The sequence below is a fragment of the Brassica rapa genome, chromosome A06 (genome assembly GCF_000309985.2).
Source record: "Brassica rapa cultivar Chiifu-401-42 chromosome A06, CAAS_Brap_v3.01, whole genome shotgun sequence".
NCBI lineage: Eukaryota > Viridiplantae > Streptophyta > Magnoliopsida > Brassicales > Brassicaceae > Brassica > Brassica rapa.
The window spans coordinates 18675641-18697373 of record NC_024800.2 but is presented as its reverse complement, the minus strand read 5'-3'; the positions used below and the strand labels follow the sequence as shown (position 1 = coordinate 18697373).

The window sequence follows — 21733 nt, the reverse complement described above, 5'->3', positions numbered from 1 at the left end:
AAACAAGAATTAATTAGGAAGTACAGTTACATTGGAGCCTAAAAAATTCACAAACTAAAGCATTATAAGCCATTATATATGATGAGTTCAGAGTTAGATGCAGACAACAGAAAAGCATATTGAGGTCATCTAAAAGAACTTGGAAGCATCAATCTGAAATAAAAATGATAAAAACTGAATCAAAATGAAGGCAAGGATGATCTTTCCAATAGAAACATGCCTACATAATAAGTATATAGATATGTAAACTATAAATTAGAGGGAAACCTTAATAGTATACGATCAATTCAGTGTAGAAACTTATAAAAGCTCGCATTATACACAGATACAACAGCATAAACATGAAAGCCTTTCTAAAATTAAGGAATCAAAAAGGTAAAACCAAATACAACATGGAAAAATACAGATCATAGAGGACCTGTTTGAGGGTTTTCCAAGTTGAAGAGATTCAAATGAAGTTAGCCCTCTTCAGGAATCTGATAGTTCTGCAGTAATAAGGCCATATAAATTCAACAAAATCCAAATATCTCTCAATGATCCATTCTTGGACCTGTTTCAGTTTGGTGCGTGTGAGCTGTCTGTTGTCAGTGTTCTTGATGGCCACTATTGGTCGAGTCACTAGAGCTCTCACGTCATCTTTAAGCTTGCCATGGGAAATGTAATGGTATGCTATTATGTAATAAGATGGTAGGTTTCTTATCACTTTGGTGGTTTGGTTGAAGCAGAAAGCGTAAAGTGCACATATTCCTTGAAACGTTTTGATATAAAGGGCCACAATCAAAGGTCCAACAATCCACAAAGGAGATAACTCCTTTGTAACTTCAGCTCCATAGATTGCGTTAACAGCAAGGAAAGCCGGAACACTGCAAAATAGTAAAAAAGAAACGTATATTCAATACACATATAAGGAACTTGGAAAAGGAAAAGATGCTCATACTTACAATAAGAGCAACGGAATCTTGATAGCTGCGTCAAGACTCCAAAACCAGGTCCAAAATGTATTGTTTGTACTCTCAAGGCTTTCTGTTTTCCGGATCTCTGTTTCAGTTTCTAGCTTCTTCGTATGTGGAACATGTTCTCCTTCCAAAGCCTCGTCAATGACTTGAATAGGTGATTGTGTGAGCAACAGTGATAACCATTTCTTGAACAGCTTCTGAATAGCAGGTTGTCCTGTGATTGAATCCTCTGTTTCCGAGGTGTATGAAACCGATGTGTTTTGTGACTTTGAAGAGCTATCCACATTATTTTCGACATCATCTGAACGGTAAGATAGTTTAACTGAGTTGTTATTAGTGGCTTTCTTCCCACGCTCACTTCCCCCTGATTCGCCTTTGAAAGACGTAACCCTGAAAGATTTTGCTTTCAATCGTAAAAGCTTTTCTTTCCTCCCAGCAAAGTGTACCGTCGTAACAGGTGTCTTAGTAACCAAGCCTTTGGTCCATTTTGGTGAACTCCAAGGAAACAAGACATGTGAACTCTACAAGAGATAACATGAAACAAGGCATTACAAGAGTGGTACTGATAGAATCATCATGATCAATAACACAGACGCAAGAAAACACATGAAAATTAGGACTTATAAGATTGCATGCTTAGTTGTAAGTTGTAACTTGTAAGATACCTGCAGTTTATGAGTTACCAACACCATTGTCTCCAGCTATTCACTTACAAAAAGGTGACAACCTGTCCATTATTAACACACAAACCACTTTTAGTTCCTGTCCATCATTAACACACAAACCACTTTGAGTAACTTAATCAGCTTTGGCAAACTCAAATCGGTAATCCTAGATTCCAATTGCCTTCTCTAAGCCTAAATTACCAAACTCCAAGATTCATAGGCAAGCAACTTGCAGAAACATCAAGCCAAACTCCAACATAAGTGAAAAGGATTGACATATATAGGTTAATGTAACCTCTAAAAGATAGAAATCACAAGTAGCGATCACAGAGGAACGAAGTTTAGCAGAATCCGAACCAACACGACGTCGTTTCGCCAACTCAAAACTCATAAACTATCATCAATTTAAAAAGGAGAATTCGGCCAAAAAAAGCACGAACTTTGCAGGAATTGTCAAAAAGAAGTACACCATTGGATTCGAACTCGGGTAGGTTGGGGAAAATTGCAAAGTATTTTACCACTAGGCTAGTGGCACTTTCAACAGAGTTACTAGCACATTTAATTTTATTTGGTACTGATTGAATATAAAAAATTCTCTAAAAACTTTAAAAGATCTTTAAAATTCCAAAAAATTGAAAAAATAAAAAAAATTCTAAAATTAATTTTGAAATTAAAATTTTCCAAAATTTTCAATTTTTTTAAACAATTGCTAAAAATTGAAATTAATTATACACACATAAAAAGATACCCACATATTAAAATTAAATCAAAATGCTTAAAATAAATATTGTACCCATTATGAGTGCCATTTTAAATTTTTAGCTGATAATTATAATTTTAATTTTTTGCATTTTCTTTGAATTTTTAAATTTTTTGGAATTTAAGAAAAAATGAAAATTTTGAAAGATTTTTGATTTTTTAAAGAACAGATAAAATTTTATTTTTAATTTTAAAATTAATTTTATTTTTAATTTTAATTTCAAAATTAATTTTATTTATATATTTTAATATTAATTTCAAAATTAAATTTATAAAAAAAATTTTGTTTTTTCAATTTTTTGAAATTTTAAAGATCTTTTAAAGTTTTTAGAGAAATTTTTTATATTCAATCAGTACCAAATAAAATTAAATGTGTTAGTAACTCAATCGAAACTACCACTAGCCGAGTGGTAAAATACCTTGCCATTTGTCTTAGTCAACCTGAGTTTTTATATTCATCTCATTTGAAAACGACGTCGTTTCGCTTAACGCCAACATTTAACATTGTCTTAACTGTGGATTCACGGTGTGCTAAAATGACCAGTCAATCTTAAGTTGCTTAATAAACTAAAAAAGTTAATAAAAGTATAGTATTTTTTTGGCCAGATTCGAGATTCGTGTAAAATTCGTATTTTTTTTGGCCGAATTCTCATTTAAAGAGCCGTGATATTTTAATTGAATATATATATACTAGGTAATAACCCGCGCCTTGCGCGGGATGTGATTATTAGTTTCGTTATTTTTAATAAAAACACATTAAATCTGTTTAATCTGGATATTGGTTCAGTTTTAACTTATTTTTTGGTTTATTATGTTAGAATGTTTGATTTTTTAGTTTTTTTTTGGTAAAAACTAAAAACTATTATTATTTGTTTATTTTTATGTTATAAATTTTAGATAATCGTCATGTCGAACCAATGGTGTCATATTATAGTTTGTAAACGGATAATAGTTCAAGAAAAAGAAAATAAAATTATTAAGACTAATCATTTCACTACAATTTGGTCGGTAGTGAAAGAAGCATTAAGAAAAAATATATTTTAACTTCCAGAAAAAAAATAGATACTTCAGTAGTGGTAAACACTTATAAAGTGTTCACCTCAAGGTGCATATGTATGTGTATGTAAAAGTATATAAAAATAAATGACAAATATATAAAGATATTGTTAATTAATATTAATGACATTTTTGTTCTAAATAATACATGAAAGATAAAATTAAAATTAATTAAAAATTAAAAGGCCTTGACATTAGTGAATTTTTTTATATAAAAAACTCAACTGTATCCATAAATAGTTGTGGGCACAGATCGAATATCCGAGTATTTGGAGGCATTCATGTCGATTCAATCTTTAGCCACTTGGATAGTCGGTGACTATGATATTCGAAATGATTTAGAATTTTAAAGAATATCTGATTTGATCCGTAAATAAAATTTAAAAAATAATTTAAAATTTAATAATAACGTTTTATTACAAAAATAAAATATTATTTACTTTTTAAATTTTAATACCTAATATAATAAATTTAATTTATAAAAATATTGTAAAACTTATATAAACTATAATATATATAACATATATATATAATTCTGTACATATATGTATATATATGCATATAATAGATCGAATTTGATAATCGCTTCTAAAAATATTGGTATTTGTGATTTGCTTTTCTTTAATTGTAGTAGTTGATTTGCTTCGTAAAGTTACGGATATCCATATTTTTTTGTTCAATTAAAAAAGGATAACGAATTGAATCAAAACTTATAAATATTTTGCCCAACTTTATCGGTAAACAATAAAAATAATATATATATAGTTTAGCTTTTGATTCGTTATTTGTTTTGATTCGAACCGAAAAATCCAAAGTTTTATTGGAACCATGCATATGAGTTTTATATTCAAAAAAATACAAAGTATATAGTGTGAACACATTTATGAATATAGTGTGAACGCGTTAACATATTTATTATCAAATTATTGTGAGACTGCCACGTGTCTATTATAGTGTGAATGCATTTATTACAATGCTTCTCCTTTAATATATAAGGGATATATATAATCATTACACAAAGACAAAGGTGCCACGAGACCTCAGAATGGGATTCAAATTAGAGTAAAAGAAGCGACCTCAATCATCATGAGCTTGTTTGTCTTCTGGTTTCTTCGTAGGAATACGTAAATAAGCAGAGTTTTGTAGAAGAAAGACGAAGAACCCTAGTGAAAAATCCGAAGCTGTGAATCAAAAACCAATGAGAAAGATTGTGAATTTAAGAGAGGGACGGAGAAGCGGATAGGAAGAAGAGAAGATTGCAGACAAAGAGGTTAATCAAATTGATTTTAAGCTTGAAAATTTTAAGATTTAATTCTGAGTTTTAGATATTTTTAATTTTTTTTGGAGAGTTATTAATATTTTTTAATTAAAATTAGCATAGTTTGGGTCAGTGTTTTTAAAACCGGACCGATTAGCGAACCAAAATTTTTTTGGATCACGGGTCATTGTGATTCGACCGGATCTGAACCGGGTTCGATCGGATTTACTTAGTTTAAACTAAATTAAATGATTATAAATAATATACATATTCTTAAAAAAATATATATATATCATATCAAATAAAATGTTAAATAGCCATGTAGAAACTCTATAAATTAATACTCGATAAATTAATAAATATTAAAAATTAATAAAATTTTCTTTTCTCAAACTATGCTAGAGTAAAATGTATCATAATGCGATAAAAGAATAAGATAGTAACCATTATAAATTAATAATTTATAGATATATATATATATATATAAACATAAGCAAAATATTAAAATGTTTATTTGTTTTAAAAATGAATTTCATCTCAATTTTTTTTCGTTTAAATATTTCAGTGTTACTTTATTGAAATGCATATAAAAACTCATTTGTAATCTATCATACATATTCAACATACATAAAACACATCAAATAATCTAATTAAAATAGATTATATTCAAATCTATAAAATTTAAATAATATATAATATCACACAATAAAATATTTTCTTCTTATATTTAAAAATATATGTTAAAACCATAATTTAAAAAAAAAAATCTTTAAATTGAGTTTATAAATTAACATAGTCCAAACATTATTAATTTAGAAAGTTTTTTTTGTATGTAGTAGTTATTGATAGTACATCCCATTACATGTCTGTAGCCAAAACTCATTCACTAGAGAGATAGCTCAGAGTAAAGAGGATATAATATGGTGTCACCAGATAAATCCAAGTTCGACTTTCAGTTGCTATAGTTGGGAGGAGTGGCGAAGCCAGAAATGTTTTGCACCGGGGTCGAAAACAGAAATCAAAAGCATAATTTATAAACTCCAATAAACTACAAATGTATTCTAGGCACACTCCTTTTTTGTTGAATGTAAGAATTTATTCAAACCAAAAAACGTTTGTACAGTGACTGCTTATTTGTTTTGAGTGTTTTATGTTTCTAAAGCTTTTAAGAAAAAAAAAACATAACAACAATGAATAAAAACAAAGCTCAATCTCTATCTCTAAAATCTTCTCAGACCGAACCACACGACTACAACATTTCCACTCTACGCACACTCATAGCTTGAAACTTTTTTATAAGAATTTTATTGGCTAAAAATATAGAAAACCAACTTAAATTTTAACTAAAAATAATTAGAAAACACGAGTTGGGAGTTTGCCGTCGTCTTGTGTGTCTGAGGAAGAGGAACAATTTTTTTTTAAAGAGTTTACTTATTTCTTAATGTTTTTATATTGTAAATTAGTTGGACGTAATACAATTCGGGCTTAAACTAACATATTACTAAAGTTTAAAATAGCAAAAGGTGTTTAGGGATTTTATATTTTTAGATAAATATAGGAAAATGAAGTTAAAACTAAAGTAAATCCAAAAATTTTAATATAAAATTTACTTTAGCTGTATAATTAAATTTTATCTTCATTGCTTAGTAATTATTTTTTAGTGGAGTCAACACAAATTCTTCTTAATACAAAACAGTTTTTTTTTTTTAGAAAATTGTCAAAACAGAACAAAAAATATCATGGTTGTCCATTTGGTATAAAACCATTTTTGTCCATTTTGTCTCTCTTTTATCCTTTTCATTTCTGAAACTTAATGAAATAAATAGTTTCATGTATCAAAAAAATTATTAAAATTATAAATATAATTAATAAAACACCCATATACACAAAATGATAGTTTTTTAGTTGAAAAACTTAATAAATAAATAAAAAAAATTATGTTCTACTAAATGTAGATTTTGTCTTCTACATAAATTGGGTTAGTAGAAAACGAATTTTAGATTATACAAGTTCATCTATTTTTTTTAGAACGAACAATCTACTTTTAATTAAAATTCTAAATATGGAGAATGCGAATTCTACTAATTGTAAAGATATCTATTTTTCTCCATAATGCAGTTTCTACTTTAATGAAGTATTCTAAAATTTTCAGAATGCGAAATCTAAACACAACTCGTACATCTATATGAGATAGAAATTGCATTCTGAACTTTTGTCATTGTTCTACACAGTGTAGAAGTTGTCTTCTACGGATAAGAAAACATGTTTTTTTGCGAAAATTAAGGAAATTTCAGTTAAGGAAATATTCTAAAATTATTCTAACTTTCTTAAAATGTATATAAGTCGATTTACCTTGTCAAAAATTTTTTTTTCCTTTTTTATAAACTTTTTTTTTAAATGTTCGTTCCTTTTTGTTAAAACTTTTAATAAAAAAATAAACTTTTTAATTTTAATGTTTTTAAAATGTTTGTAGAAAAATAAAAAATAAAACTTTGTAAAACGTTTTTAATAAAAATAAACTTTATAAGAATTTTTTCAATAAAACATTAAATAAACATTATAAAAACTTTTTCAAAATGTTTGTGAAATTTTTAGTTTTATTAAAAAATTAATAAAAAATAAAATTTTAAATTAAAATATTGTTTCTTTTTTATTAGACTTTTTAAAGTTCAGTTAAGCTTTTAAATTTTGTTTAATGTATTTAATTTAATTAATCGAGGGTTAATTTTGGTATTATGAAAAAAATTTATACTAAATAGATAACTTATGATGGTATTATACCAAATGGACAACCATGCTATTTCTTTTGTTCTGTTTTAACAAATTTCCCTTTTTTTTTAAGTAGTAGAGTCACCTGACCCCAGGCCCGGCCCGGATACAATTTGGGCTGGAAGCAAACTTCGATTGTGGGCCTATAAATTAACAAACTAAATACCCAAAAAAAATTTCCCGTATCAGGCATCGAACCGTCAACCTCCTTTGATAGCAATGCAACCACTGAACCATTTACGCTGCAAGATATTTCGTTCAAAAAATGGCCGATATTTTATCTATTCTAAAGTGGGCCGGAAGCACAGGCTTCCACCGCTTCTGCTCAGGGCCGCTACTGCCTGACCCCAGGCCCGGCCCGGATACAATTTGGGCTGGAAGCAAACTTCGATTGTGGGCCTATAAATTAACAAACTAAATACCCAAAAAAAATTTCCCGTATCAGGCATCGAACCGTCAACCTCCTTTGATAGCAATGCAACCACTGAACCATTTACGCTGCAAGATATTTCGTTCAAAAAATGGCCGATATTTTATCTATTCTAAAGTGGGCCGGAAGCACAGGCTTCCACCGCTTCTGCTCAGGGCCGCTACTGCCTGACCCTCCCTTCTCTTAAGCTGCCTCCGCCCATGGTTGGGAGGTAATTTTTTATCCTGACGGTGATTGTATTTGCACACTTCATCTGATTCACACGTGCAATATTGATGGATTGACTGACGTACACATTTTCGCCTGCATGTAGACTCTTGTAAGTTTTCGGAAACAAAGCGAGTAGATTCTTGTTTGTATGTTCGATATACAGTAAAATAATAATCAAATATAGTAGTTCTATTCCACGAACTCATCTATATTATTAAAATTAAAGAATCTTTTGGTACTATTTAGAAATATCGATAAAAATTAAAACAAGAACTGTTTAGAAACATGAATAGCAGATTAACTACTTTTTTAATTTATATATTTAGCCATTACATTTACAATAATTAAATACTTCCTTTTTGTATTTTTTTTATTTACAGATTCTGCCATTGTATTTAAAATTAATTTAAATTAATTAATTATAATAGTTGTTGTTTCTTTATGGGAAAAAAACACAAACTGAAATATATAGTATATAACTATATATTATATAAACTATTTTTTTAATATTTAATTTAGTCAATATTAAAATTTCGAGAGTTCAATTTTCAAGGAAAAAAATATATCATAAAATTAATAATAATTCTTAGAAAACTAATGCAAAAATTAAAAAATTTAGTATGTAGTTTCATTTTAAAATAAAGTAACAAATAAACAACAGATTAACATATGAATAGTACAATTACATCAAATTGTATCAAATTATAAAATTTTAATATAATATTATGCACAAATAAAAAGAATTATTATCAAACATCTATTATAAAATAATATATTTTACCCTATATGTAAATTACAAAACATAAAAAAATACATAATATATTTTTATAAAACCAGCGGTTTATAAATTTACGTTGAACATAAGTTAAATCAACCACCCGCGCGGGGGCGCAGGTTAAGTTCTAGTATAAATTAAAAGAAAAACTAACAACCAAAATAATAAATTAGATATCAAAGTGAAACCTGAACCGCAGGCCTGGCCCAATAAAGCTTGATGCGGGGCAGGATTAGGCCAGCATTTTGTAAGTCCGCAGAGTACAGACCTCGCGGGCAGGACTTGTTGCGGGATGGACCAAAAGCGTGATGACCCACAAGTTAACATGCGGGATTTGGATGACCCACAAACCCTAGCCTCCATTTCTGTTTTCACCTGAAATAAGAGAGAGAGAAAGAGAGAAGAAAAAGGTGATTCACCCATAAATGTTCGCCGACGGCAAATGAAGCTCTGCTGACAGAGATTTGAAGGTCGATGATACTTCTGGACTCTCATGTGTCTTCTATCTCCAAGAGTGGAGCTTCTTTAAGCCACCGGAAAAAGTCTCCGAACTCACACTCAACCAAAGACGAAGATCCAGCTCCGACGATGTGTTCTTCATCGACGGTGACTGCATGCATGTCACAGGTAAAGAAAGTGCAAACATGGTTTGTTGTGGATTTATATTTTTTCGGTTCTAACACTCTAAGTCTCTAACTCCTTATTTCAGGTGGGTTATATTCTTCTTCTGGATCTCCTCAGCTTCGATCCACCACCAGGGCTTCTTAGCTTCTATTCTTCTTAGCTTCTATTCTTATTAGATCCACCACCAGAGGTTTTCCTTCTCTGCATCAGTGCCGGCCCTTGGCATGTGCACAAGGTGCTTATGCACAGGGTCTCAAAAAAATTAGAAATTTTTAGCAAGAATTTAGGGTCTTCTTCTTACAGATTTAAGGGTCCTATTTACCAATTATTTTTATTGGTCTTGTAAAAATAAAAATAAAATTGCACAGGGTCTGTAAAAAACATGAGCCAGGCCTGCTCTGCATGCATGGTCGTCATCTTCTCCTCTTCACTGAGAAGGTATGAAACTCATTATGTATCTTTGGTGATAGCAATTAGAATGTCTTGTTAATTAGCTTGTAATCTGATATTGATAGTTTCTTGAAATGAAATTACTCATGTTCAGTCTATATGTTTTTTTTTGTGTTTTTGAAAGTGAACAAGGAGTAAAAGAAGATACGAAACAGAGCTGAAAGCATTGTAAGTTTTATTACTATGAAATTTGATTGCGCTTAGTTTGTCATGTTCTGTTCTGTCTCTGATATATTGATGTTGACTGTTTGTGATTGTGTTTTAATGTTGAATAGTGTAGCAACTTGTTTCCAATAGTGTAGCACCTATATATATATAATCAATCTCATCTTATACATGTACTTGTAATAGAAAAAATAGTCTTCAAGAACTTCAAGAAAATAGACTTAGATAACAAGAACAATATATAACAAATTTTGTTGAGCTTGAATAGTAGATGCTTCATGTATCTTCATTATGTGCACTTAAGTAAGTAGTGGATCAACCTGAAGCGTCCTAGAGCAGCCTGCAGCATCAAGAAGCGTCCCGATGCACTCCTTTGGCATCCAGTCCGCGGGACGGCCTGTAAGGGACTGTGGACTTTGGCCGGACGGAATTGGGCCGACTTTTTGGAAACCGCAGTCCACGCAGGCCTGACCTGCTGTGACTCGCAAGAAGACGAACCCGCTGTGGTACGAGACGGAATAGACCAACCTGTTTAACATTCCAACTGTTTCGGCTGTCCTTCATTTGAATTCTCCAGAAACTAGGTTACGATTTGAGTTTAGTTTCACTACAAACCTGGCTAACACATAGATACGTGGCCTTATTCCATTTATACGAATTACTTTTCATCATAAGTGATGAATTGCAGTAAACTATTAAAAAGTAACATTTGTGAGACAAGTGCCGGCTCAACAGGGAGGGTAAGGAGTGCACTTGCCCAGGGCCCACCCCAAAAGCCAATCAATTCAATAACAAAAGAGGCCCGTTTTTTTGTTTTTTCTTTTAGAATAGGACCTATAATCTTAGTTTAATTAACTATTAGGTCTAAAAATTATTTTTGCCTAAGGGCCTAATACAATTCTAAGCCGGCCCTGTGTGAGACATCTTACCAAAATTTGTAGATTGTGTTAAGACTGTAATAAACTAAGCCAAACATTGAGTTTTTGATTTGCGTAAGGTTTTAACCAAAAACCGAAACCTAGCACAGACTAATTAGATTAGCTAACCAAGTTAACCGGGAATATCAATTGGGAGTCTCGAGGCTGGCTTAGTCAGACAAGTTGCTGAATTGTTTAATTCACTGGGCAGCTGCCCGTAACATTCACGTACTTTCAAAATATCATCTGCCCGATGACCAGAAAGATTTATTACTTTTAATAGAAAAACGAATTCCCGTTTTCTTTTATTTCCATTTATATTTATATTACAATCCACACTAGTGGTATCAGTATCACCTTCTATTGACCTAATTATGAAACCTTATATATAAACCAAACCCCCCTTTGCATATCCTCATAACTTTAGAAGCCTCCTTTCGTCTCCTCCTTATTCTATCTTTTTGTTTGGCCTTTCTCTTTCTTTTTTTTTTTTGGGTAAAATTTGGCCTTTCTCTTTCGTTTTAGTTTTAGCTACTCTTTCATCTCCACATAACATAAGGTGTTGCTTGTCTATATGTTGGTAACGGTTATTGTAGGATATATAATCTTTATCAAATAGTTGGCCTTTTTGGAAAAATCTATTGAACATTCCAGGTTTTATTAGTTTTGTCTATGATTTTATTCAAGTAGTAGGTTAACTTCCAAGTTTTTCATATTTGAAATGATAATGTATTATATGAAATTAACTTCAAAATAGTTTGGATATGACTATATGATGTGCAAAAATCTTCCATCCGCATGCCATGTCGTTTTCGTAGGCAGAGTGGCCATCTTTTGCATATATTAACCTTCAAATGCCTTCCATCATGTTTGACCCTTGGGAGTGTAAAAGATCGATATTTCAATATCTATCCTCAGTAATATTGAAATCAATTTTTTACCTTATGGCATACATTAATACTCTCTCGATATCTAAAACATTTTTATATAAGTCTATTCTTATTATCTCTAAGTTCGACATTTAAGTCTAAGTTTCTTTTTTCATCTTCTAATATGTTTGTTAGCTTTTCTGTTTAAAGATTTTTTTTGTTTGCTAAATCTTTTGTAATAAGATATATAAGCCAATTTGCAGAGCAATGACGTTAAAATATAAAATGGCGTGAGTTGCCTTGAAGGTTGGCAATAAAAATTAGCGATTCTCCGTGCCTATCAAATTTTTCTCATATTGATTGTGGCCTCGAACAAGTCGCTACATTCATTAACTTGTATCAACCATTTAGTCCAAAAAAAAATATGCAGCCAAACGATGATAATGAAGCAAAAAATACGAGAACACTATGGACTCTTTCTCGGACAAGGAGACATGCCCACCTAAAAATGAATCATTCTTAATTTTAGGGATCAAATTCTCGGATAGACCACATGGGTCAAAAGAAATCTGATTTGGCCCTCACTTATCTTTTTATTTATTTTACATTAAAATTTAAATACAAAACAAAGATAAATAACTGAAAAAACAAAAGACATCAAGTTATTTACTATCTCTGCCATTACTATCCGATCCGTAATCTGACCCAATAATTTGACCCGACTTTTAATCCAAATTCTTCTTTTTCTTCTTCATTTTCCTCCATTTATGTTTCTTTAACTTCTTCACTTAAAAAATCAAAACTTTTATTCAAATATTCACTGATTTTCTTTTTCTAATCTCAAAACGATCAATTCATAGTCATATTTAATCAATTCTGTCTTATTCAAAATCGGATTTGTGTTTTATGTTCGAGTTCAGGTAAAGGAGAATGCATAGTATTATAAGTACAATTAGTACAATTCAAACAAGTACAACTATACAACTCAAATTAGTATAACCACTGCAACAAGTATAACTAGAATGGGTCGAACATTTACATACTCTCCTTCTCTCTCCTAAAAGCTCTCGAAACCAAAAGCCATTTACATACGCCTCCGGCGTCCGGGCGGCGCGTCCGTGCGCGTGCCGGCGCCGGAGGGCTTTCTCCTCTCAGCCCCGTTTTCTCTTTGCTTCTCCGGTCTTCTCATACTCTCTCCGCTTTGTTTCCATCTCTGGTTTTGACTTCCGTCGTTGGCCTCCGCCGTCTGCTCGCGAAGATTGGCGGCTCCGGTGGTGGTATAGTTTCCTCTGGAGACGAGACGCGGTGTTGTGGTGCGGGTCGTGCTGGCGGAGTCGGCTTTTAGGGTTAATGGTGAGCTATTTTCCCCTTTCTCAAGCTCGCCGGTGTTACGTTGTCGTGGGGAGGCTGCGAGGGTTCTTGTCGCGGCTGGGTCTGACGGTGGTTCGTTGCTGCGGATCTATTACGTCGTGCTCGTTCGGTTAAGGTGATGGGTATTTAGGGTTTCCTCGGGTCGGGGAGATTCCGGTTCCTGCTTGCTGCAACCAAGAATGCTCCGGTCTCTGATTAGGGGCGAGGTTCGGGTCGGTTGTAATCGTGGTGAAAGTGTCCGACTTTGTTTCTTCGTGTGTGTGCTTCTGTTTGATTCGAGCGGTCGTCTATGGCCATTAGATGATTCTCAGTTTGCCCCACCTTTCTTCTGTTGCTCCCTCCTCCGGCGCCATGATCTGATTCTCCGACAGTTTAGGCGACGGCCTGACCTTAGGAGTTAAAGTCTACTGTTCGTCATTGCTATTGCTATCTCCTTGGCTCTGGAGGTCGTACGTTTGCGGTCAAGAAAAAGTTTTTTTGGTTCTCAAAGGCTTAGATGCTTAGGCGGTTCTCGGGAGTCATTAGCCGTCTCTGAGTCAGCATCTCGTCCTAGCTCACATCCCTGCGCCGTGGTGTTGGTCTTGTTCCTCCTGCGGTGGTGTTGCTGGCTTTCTTGCGTAGGTTTTGAGGCTTCTTTTCATGGTGTGGCGACAGATACAACCCATCTTTCTGCAGGTTTTGTTGGCGGTTGAAGCGAGCGCTTGCTCGACTTGGGATGTGGTTCAAGGCGTCGTGTGGCGTTTCTTACATTCCGGCTTTCGTTCGCAAGGCCTCGGTAAGTTTTTGAATCCTCCCCTTTGGTCGTTTGAGCTTCATAGACAGAGAAAGTTGCAAGCTTAGTGGAGATCATCGGGAACTAGCTACTCCGGAGACGTCAAGGGAACTCCCGGCATCCTCGGCAACGAGGAGAACCTCACTTTCCCGAGGGTCACGTCGACGGTAAAGAACGGCTACCGAAGTCGAAGGATTTCAAAAAACAAACTAGCGGAATGTGCCGGGTTTAGTGGGCGGGCGAAGCTAGGATTGTAATAGATTGATTTCGATATTTTGTTCAAAACAAGCTTGTAACCGTATCTGATTTCCGATTTATCGGACAGATTTTATTTAAAAAAAAAAAAAAAAAAAAAAAAAAAAGTATAACTAGAACTAGTATAACTGATACAACTTTGTAATTAATATGGTGATATTTTGGTTTATGTTTTCACTGTATGAATGATGCTATAAGATAGAATGATGTGGAACTACTGAGACATGTTGGTCTATTCTTTCTCCGATTGGATGTGTCAAAATACACAAATAGTTTATTTTCAATAATATTTGATTAATGATTTGTTTATAAGTTGTATTAGTTATATTAGTTGTACCATTTCCAAAAACAATTAATCATCATATTTTTGGTCACAAAGCGGAAGAAAGTAGCCGTGAAGCCAAAAAGTTGCGGTAGAAAGACATTTAGAAGGGTATGCAAAAGATGATGTAAAAATCACCATGAGTTCGAAAAGGATGCATAAGCATTCATGAAAATAAGATAAGAAATTGACCAATTGTAAACACATATACAAGAAGGATATGGTAAAACTTGCTTATTTCGATATGATGAGATAACAAACCAATGTTTATTGTATTTCCATCAAGTGGATGAAAGGTTATAAGACAAAAATTTATAAGAAAAAATGGATCATGTATGACAAGTATAATTGCTACAACTAGTATCATACTGAATGTAGCTGTACTTTGGTTTTAAAATTAAAAAAAAAATGAGTTCTACCATGTAAAAATATAAACACATCACGTGTATCATTATTTATATGTTCTTGCCAAAGTGAGCTATTTGGAATAGGTTTGGAAAACTTATGTCGTTTTCGGCTTTCTTATTTCTTATGTTTGTAAGATTTATGTTCTTTTGGATGTTAAAACATATATTCTTGGTATGTTAAAACCTATGTTTCTTAAGATGTTTAACTTGTTTCTTTTGGAGGAATGTTAAAAAAAAATTGTTATGAGTTTAAAATTACGGGCATTTAGGTACAGAATTTTTTCAAGAATGGCACAACTAGTACAACTACTCAACATTAATGTTCCACCAGAATGTTTAAAACATGATACAAACGTGATGCAGAATACAAAATGACATAACATATTTGTATTAGTATTCGAGTTGTACCGCTTTATACACAGTTGTACTAATTTTTGAGTTGTACCGGTTTGTACATAGTTGTACTTTTGCAGTGAAATCGAAAACACTAATTGTACCATATAAAAATTAAACTTACCTCAGTTGTACCACTTCTTTATAAATGTTTACATATCTTTGTCCGAATACAATGAAATCATTAATTTTGTTAAAATACATTTCATGTACGTTTTCCAAAAATTATGTGGACAAAAAAGTTAACCCTTAAGTTTGTGGTTTTTGCTTTAGTTTTTAGTTTTTATTTTTGTAAATATTTTTTATCCAATCAAGTTTTAGTTTTTATTTTTGTAAAAACTATTTCACTTGCCAATCAAGTTTTTTAACAATTAGATTCTCTAAAATTTAGAAAAACTAGTTTTTCAAAATTTCAACCAATTTGTGAAGAAAAGCAAAAACCCAATTTTGTGGGTTTTCAATATAAAACCAATTTTTTTTTTGTATAAAATACTATATTTTAATTGGTTAATAATTAAATAAAAAATATTTTCATAAAGATAAAATTCCCATACAATATTTTATCATTTGAACATTAATGTAAAATAATTTATTTTTGTTTCATATCTATAAATAAATATAGATAATTTTAGTATTAATTGTAACCATTTAGTTATTAATTTCTATAAATAAAATTATTGAATAGTTTTAATTATTATTATACACACTAAACAACAACTAAAAATTATAAAACTTAAAATATTTTATTAATACAATATATTATGTAATAAAATATATAATTAGTTTCAAAATTTCAAAATATTTTAATTTTTATGATTTATAGATATTTTTAAAATCATATTTTAGTATAATACTTAATATAAAATAAATTTAAAACATGGTATTTTTTTATTTTAATAATAACCACTATATTTGATAAATTTTAATGGTAATTTTAAAATTTTATTACTATTTACTTTATTATTTTAAAACAATGTATTGCTTATTTTATTAAAAAACAGCAACACCAAAATCTAAAAACTGAAAATCAAAAACAAAAATCTAAGGCTCCAAATGGTGACCTTTTCGGAAACACGGAGAACGAATAGGAAATGAGCGTATATGAATAAAATTGCAGGAATGAAAAGGAATGCTTGTTTCTTATCAAATTTAATAAGAAATGCTTTTGTTCTATATTTTTCTACAAAAAAAAGAAATGGGAAGGAACAAGAAGGAAAAAACTATTTCTTGTGAATGGTTATTTTTTTGAGAAATGATAAGGAATTCAGTGTTCTCTTTCGTTCCCTGGTCACCATTCAAAGCCTAAAAGTTAAAAACCAAAAACCAAAAACTAATGGAAACAATCATCATCTTAATATATGTAATCTTAGGTGCAAAGGCAAATTGAAAAGCAAGAAAAGTTATTTTTTCAGAATCAATAAAACTGTTGTTGTGTTTTTTTAGAACTATTTTACTGTATTTTGAAGATACACTATGTGTTTCCCTGCACCATGTGCAGAAATAAAGTTTTAAAATTATATTCATAAATAAATTTTTGTTAATTTTTTGGTTTTATTATTTGCATTTTTATTTACATTTTTATTTAAATATTGATAAAATAAATATTTTTATTTACATTTATATTTTATATATATATATACACATATATATATATATATATCTTGGAAATATTTTTATTTATTTATTTTGGTTAATATATTTTAAAAATTCTACAAAATTAAGGGAAAGTTTTGTTATGTATAATTAACAAAAAATAAAATTAAAGAATATTTATAAAATTTGTAAATAATTAAAATAAATAATTATAATATGATTAGAATTTTTTTCTGAAAATGCATAATTTTTTTAAAGATTTTTTTAGTAACTAAAATTATAAAATTATTTAAATAAAATTAAATAATATTTCTAAAATTATTTAAATAAAATTAAATATTTTAGAAAATTATTTAAATAAAATTAAATAATATTTTCGAAAATTATTATATATTACTATATTTCTAACTTTACTATTTGTTGTTATATTAATGATGATTTATGAGTTATTAACTTATTCTTAAAACTTACCAAAATTATAAAATAACATTAAATGTAAATGTTCATGTCATAATTAGTGTAAGCCATGTTATCTTTATTAGTGGTCAAGGTTTAAAGGCTTCTACACCCAGGTCTGGGGTTCAAACCCCAGACAACGCAATTTCTACATGAAGAGGTCTGTGTTTCAATTCTCGGAGAAGGTGAATAATGCAGATAATTAGAGAAAATGCTTACAAAAGATCTTCAGCATGGCGCAAGGAGTACCGTCAGGAATGGATCTCATAGGGCTACTCAGGGTGATGCAGTCAGGTGTGAATCCTCATAAGGCAGGTAGAATTGTCGGCTGTAATATCGTCTATGTAATGTTTCTCATAATTTGTAATAGCATAATTAACCAGACAAAAAAAAAAATTAATGTGGTGATGACATGTGTCAAAATCACTTGGTAAATAATGTATAGGGGATTATGTTTAGATTGTTCTATAGGTTTCTTTCGATGTTGTTTTTTTGTTATCAAAACTACACCAAGTTCATTTTTACTTTGAATAGGGCTCCGAGAATCTCAGGTTCGGTTCTGTTTGATTCTAAACCCAATCTCTTTGTATACCGAACGAAAACCGAATAAATCAAATAAATATTAAATAGATAATGGGACCTAAGAGCAAGTGCAACAGCGGTCCATGTCGGATCCTTAGCGCTAATCCTTAGCTTAGGGTTAATATAATAATATTAATTATCCGTGTAAACCTAAGGATTGCCCCGTCGAGAAGGATTTTAAGGGGCTGATCCTTGAGTACGTGTCCTCTTCTAACTGGGTGGGCGTCGGTTTGTGTTTCGTTGGGTCAAGCGAGAAATCTCATTCTCGACCGAAACCGTAGAAAAAAAAATCATCTGGAGAGAAAGGCGATTCATCTCTCTTTCATTTTTGGTAAATCTTTCTCTAAAATCGTTGATTTTCGCTAAATTAGATCAGTTATCTTCTTGTTTCCTCTCAATCGGGTTGGATCGTGGGGGTTTATATCGATTTCGTTTAATGATTGAAATTAGGGTTTTTGAAAATTTTGGGGATAAATCGATTTAGGGAGAGGGTTCGTTTGTATATAGGGTTTCAGATCGATTTTGGTTTCAATCGGAAGCGGATCTTCTCTTTTTTTTCTTACACGGATTGAAATCCCATATTGGTTTCAATGTCGGATCTAGTTGATTTGTTTGATCTTGTTGAATCGATATGTTCATTTTAAGGGAGTATTCTTGGGGTTCAGTTAAATCACTACTCGGTTGTATATATGCGAGTGTTTTTGCGAATGTAATAAGTAATCGGTTCTAATTGATTCACAGTTCTTCACTTCTTTCAGGTTAAAGAAAATGGGACAAGATTACAGCTACATCCAGCCCACTTCATCATCAGACTCTCTGGACATAACCTCCCTTCTTGAAGCCGAAGCTCACATTTACGCGGATGAAACTGACAGTAGCAACCGCAATGCAATGCCGGTTCAGTACCCACGTCAACCAGAGGCTGATGATGGAATCCCCACGACATGCTACTGTGGAGCTCAGCCTGTTCTCGGCTGCTCTTACACTCCTAAAGACCCATACAGATGGTACTTTACATGCGATAATGCTGATGATGGAGACTGCCACGTTTGGAAATGGTGGGAAGTGGCAGTCATGGAGGAGATGAGGGAGTTTCAGAGGCAACTTAGTGATCTTAAGAAGACGGTAGATGAGAGTGTGCAGAAGCGCCTTAACCTTGAGAAGACGGTAGATGAGCTTTCAAAGAAGAAAGCATGAATTAAGCTAATGGTCTGTCTATTAGTCTTAATAGGTTTGGTGTTAGTGATTCTGCGAGGTTAGTTTATGTCCTCTTATTTAATTGCATATTCTTAGAGGCTTTTGTAAAACGTTTGAATGTTTATCTCATGTTTTTTCAGGAATTGTTGCAAAGGTTTCTAAGGAGAGTGGCGTTTGTCAGAATTATCTGTAATAATGTACTATTTCTTTTTAAAAATTAGTACTCTTGTTGTGTTTGAAATGAAGGTTAAAATTAGTACTCTAGTTGTGTTTGAAAAGAAATGGTGTCCGATGCTAATTGTTTGGTTTGTATTGGCATCATTTGATTGGCTTTTATTACTTAGTTTGATAGGTATTTACTCGAATTAGAATAGGTGTTAATGTAACTTATTTGCTTTCTATCTTCCCAACTGCTCTGATTTGATAGGATTTAATTAGTTTAGAATTTGCTTACTTAAGTAGTAGTGTCGGTAGAATAATCTCACAACCCAACCTCTAACCATGCCTAACCCGTCTGGCTATGTAAACCTACTAAATAGTCAAAATCCCATTGACCTTGACTCACCCGAAGCTAATTGGTTCGCTAGCCAAGTTCCCGATGAGCCTTGTGTGAAGGAGAGGAGAAATGGTCTCCCACAGAGGATAAAATCCTTATTGGTGCGTGGCTTAACACCAGTAAGGACCCTGTGGTGAGCACTGAGCAAAAAGCTGATGCTTTCTGGAATTGTATTGTAGACTACTACAACGGAAGCCCTCACCTGGTTGGGACTACACCGAGGAAGCTTCGTCCTTGCAAGCAGAGGTGGGCTCGGATTAACGAGCAAGTATCCAAGTTTGCTGGTTGCTATGATGGGGCTCTGAGGGAGCAGAGGAGTGGGCAAAATGATGATGATCTCATGAAAGCAGCTTTAGACATTTTCTTCAGTAATAACGGCTACAAGTTCGCCCTGGATCACTGCTGGAGGGAGCTGAGGCATGACCAGAAATCGTGTGCAACTCATACGGCTAAGGACGGTGGAAAGGAGAAGCGGAAACCACCTTCGGCGGGTGATAGAGAAGAAGGGGAAGACGGAGAACCAGAGGGTAGACCTCCCAGGGTAAAGGCTGCCAAAGCTGGATTTAAGAAGAAGAAGAGTGCTAGAGAGGAGGAGTTGACGAAGCTACAGGCTGTTTTAGAAACTAAAGAAAAAATCTCTAGACATAAACTCCTAGATCGTTTACTCGCGAAAACAGAGCCACTATTAGAGATGGAGACTACTCTAAAACTCAAACTAATGTCTGAAATGTTGTGATTTATTAGTCTTGATTGTAGGTATTAATTTTGTTTTGTGAAGTTGGGACTTTTAAATTGTTTTTCTATCGTACTAACTGTTGTCTTATTTGATGTGTCAGGTCCGTGAAGCCATGTGAACCAAGTCACGGGTGCATTGGGAGGTCTGAAAGTCTTTTGGTCGTTAGCGGATGTGAAGCAAGTCACGGGTGCATTTTTATTCAAGTCTAGTATTATAAGTAGTTGTCTTTGTTGTATAATAAGTAGCAAGTCACAGATTCTCCACTTTCAAAACTTGTATCCTTTTGGTGCTTTATCTTTGTAAAAGAAGTAGAAGCAGTCGTTGTATCCTCTTGGTAGAAGAAGAAGTAGTACTTGTATTCTCTTGGTGCCTTCTCTTTGTATCCACTCGGCATTAGGTAACACTTATCACTCTTGTTGCTCAAACTGAAACATGTGTTGCATTTTATGTTCTTTTGGTTCATTTTAGTTAAACTGAAACATGTGTTGAATATTTATACTGAAACATGTGTTGCTTCATCTAATGATTTGGTTTGAAACCCGTTGCATGTGTTCGGCTGATTGACTAATAAAAGCTATTTACATTAAGTATAAAAACATGTGTTGAAAATGTGAATAATCATACTAAAATTGGTTTAAAAAAAAATGGAATTTTCTAATTTTTCAATTTTTTAAAAAAATTACTAAAATTTAAGTAACCAATAAATAAAATTTTGGTTTCAAGTAGGGATATCTAAAGATGTCATCATCCTCATCCGATAACGTTGATGAAAGATTGGAAGAAATTTTCGACGAAATTGTGGATGATACATACAATGACATTATCGGGTCCCAACCCAATAAGCAGAAGAGGCTTTGCTTATATAGAGCAAAACCGTGAAGTAGGACACAACCGTTTATAAAATGACTACTTCAGCGAACATTCAACATTCTCGGCCCATTTATTCAGACGCCGGTTCCGCATGAGTAAGGATTTATTCTTGCGTATAGTGGTGAGCCTCTCAGAGAACATTCGATTCTTTACACAAAGAAGAGATGCAACCGGGAGGTCTGGTCTTTCTCCACTATAAAAATGTACGGCGTCTATTCGTCAAATTGCTTACGGTTCAGCGGCTGACGCGGCAGACGAATATCTCCGACTTGGTGAAAGCACGGCACTTTCATGTTTACACCATTTCACTGACGGAATAA

At 32.3% G+C, this 21733-nt stretch overlaps 2 protein-coding genes and 1 non-coding gene across 3 annotated transcripts; 2 read left to right on the top strand and 1 right to left on the bottom strand.

The window, feature by feature from the left end:
- Positions 1-265: 265 nt before the first annotated feature.
- Positions 266-19863, bottom strand: LOC103873787. Its single transcript, XM_009152187.3, has 4 exons — positions 4513-19863; positions 1622-1683; positions 942-1477; positions 266-863 (listed from the first exon to the last, which is right to left on the bottom strand). The coding sequence occupies exons 2-4, from the start codon at positions 1646-1648 to the stop codon at positions 449-451; spliced, it is 978 nt and encodes a 325-aa protein (XP_009150435.1). The 5' UTR covers positions 1649-1683; positions 4513-19863; the 3' UTR covers positions 266-448.
- LOC117126325 lies at positions 12166-12290 on the top strand. The gene has a single exon (XR_004448900.1). It is a non-coding gene; the product is annotated as a small nucleolar RNA snoR86 (small nucleolar RNA).
- LOC117126120 (glutathione S-transferase T3-like) lies at positions 19753-20543 on the top strand. The gene is made up of 2 exons (XM_033273525.1): positions 19753-19879; positions 19987-20543. Exons 1-2 carry the CDS (start codon positions 19753-19755, stop codon positions 20541-20543), a joined length of 684 nt encoding a protein of 227 aa, XP_033129416.1.
- Positions 20544-21733: the final 1190 nt, after the last annotated feature.

Bases quoted from the DNA above. Each gene is read 5' to 3' on its own strand.
- LOC117126120 (XM_033273525.1), top strand. From the start codon at position 19,753: ATGCCTAACCCGTCTGGCTATGTAAACCTACTAAATAGTCAAAATCCC. The intron at 19,880-19,986 runs GTCTCCCACAGA...ATTGTATTGTAG, and splicing joins TGTGAAGGAGAGGAGAAATG to ACTACTACAACGGAAGCCCT.
- LOC103873787 (XM_009152187.3), bottom strand. From the start codon at position 1,648: ATGGTGTTGGTAACTCATAAACTGCAG. The intron at 1,478-1,621 runs GTATCTTACAAG...TATCTCTTGTAG, and splicing joins TGGTAACTCATAAACTGCAG to AGTTCACATGTCTTGTTTCC. The intron at 864-941 runs GTAAGTATGAGC...ACTATTTTGCAG, and splicing joins AAGATTCCGTTGCTCTTATT to TGTTCCGGCTTTCCTTGCTG.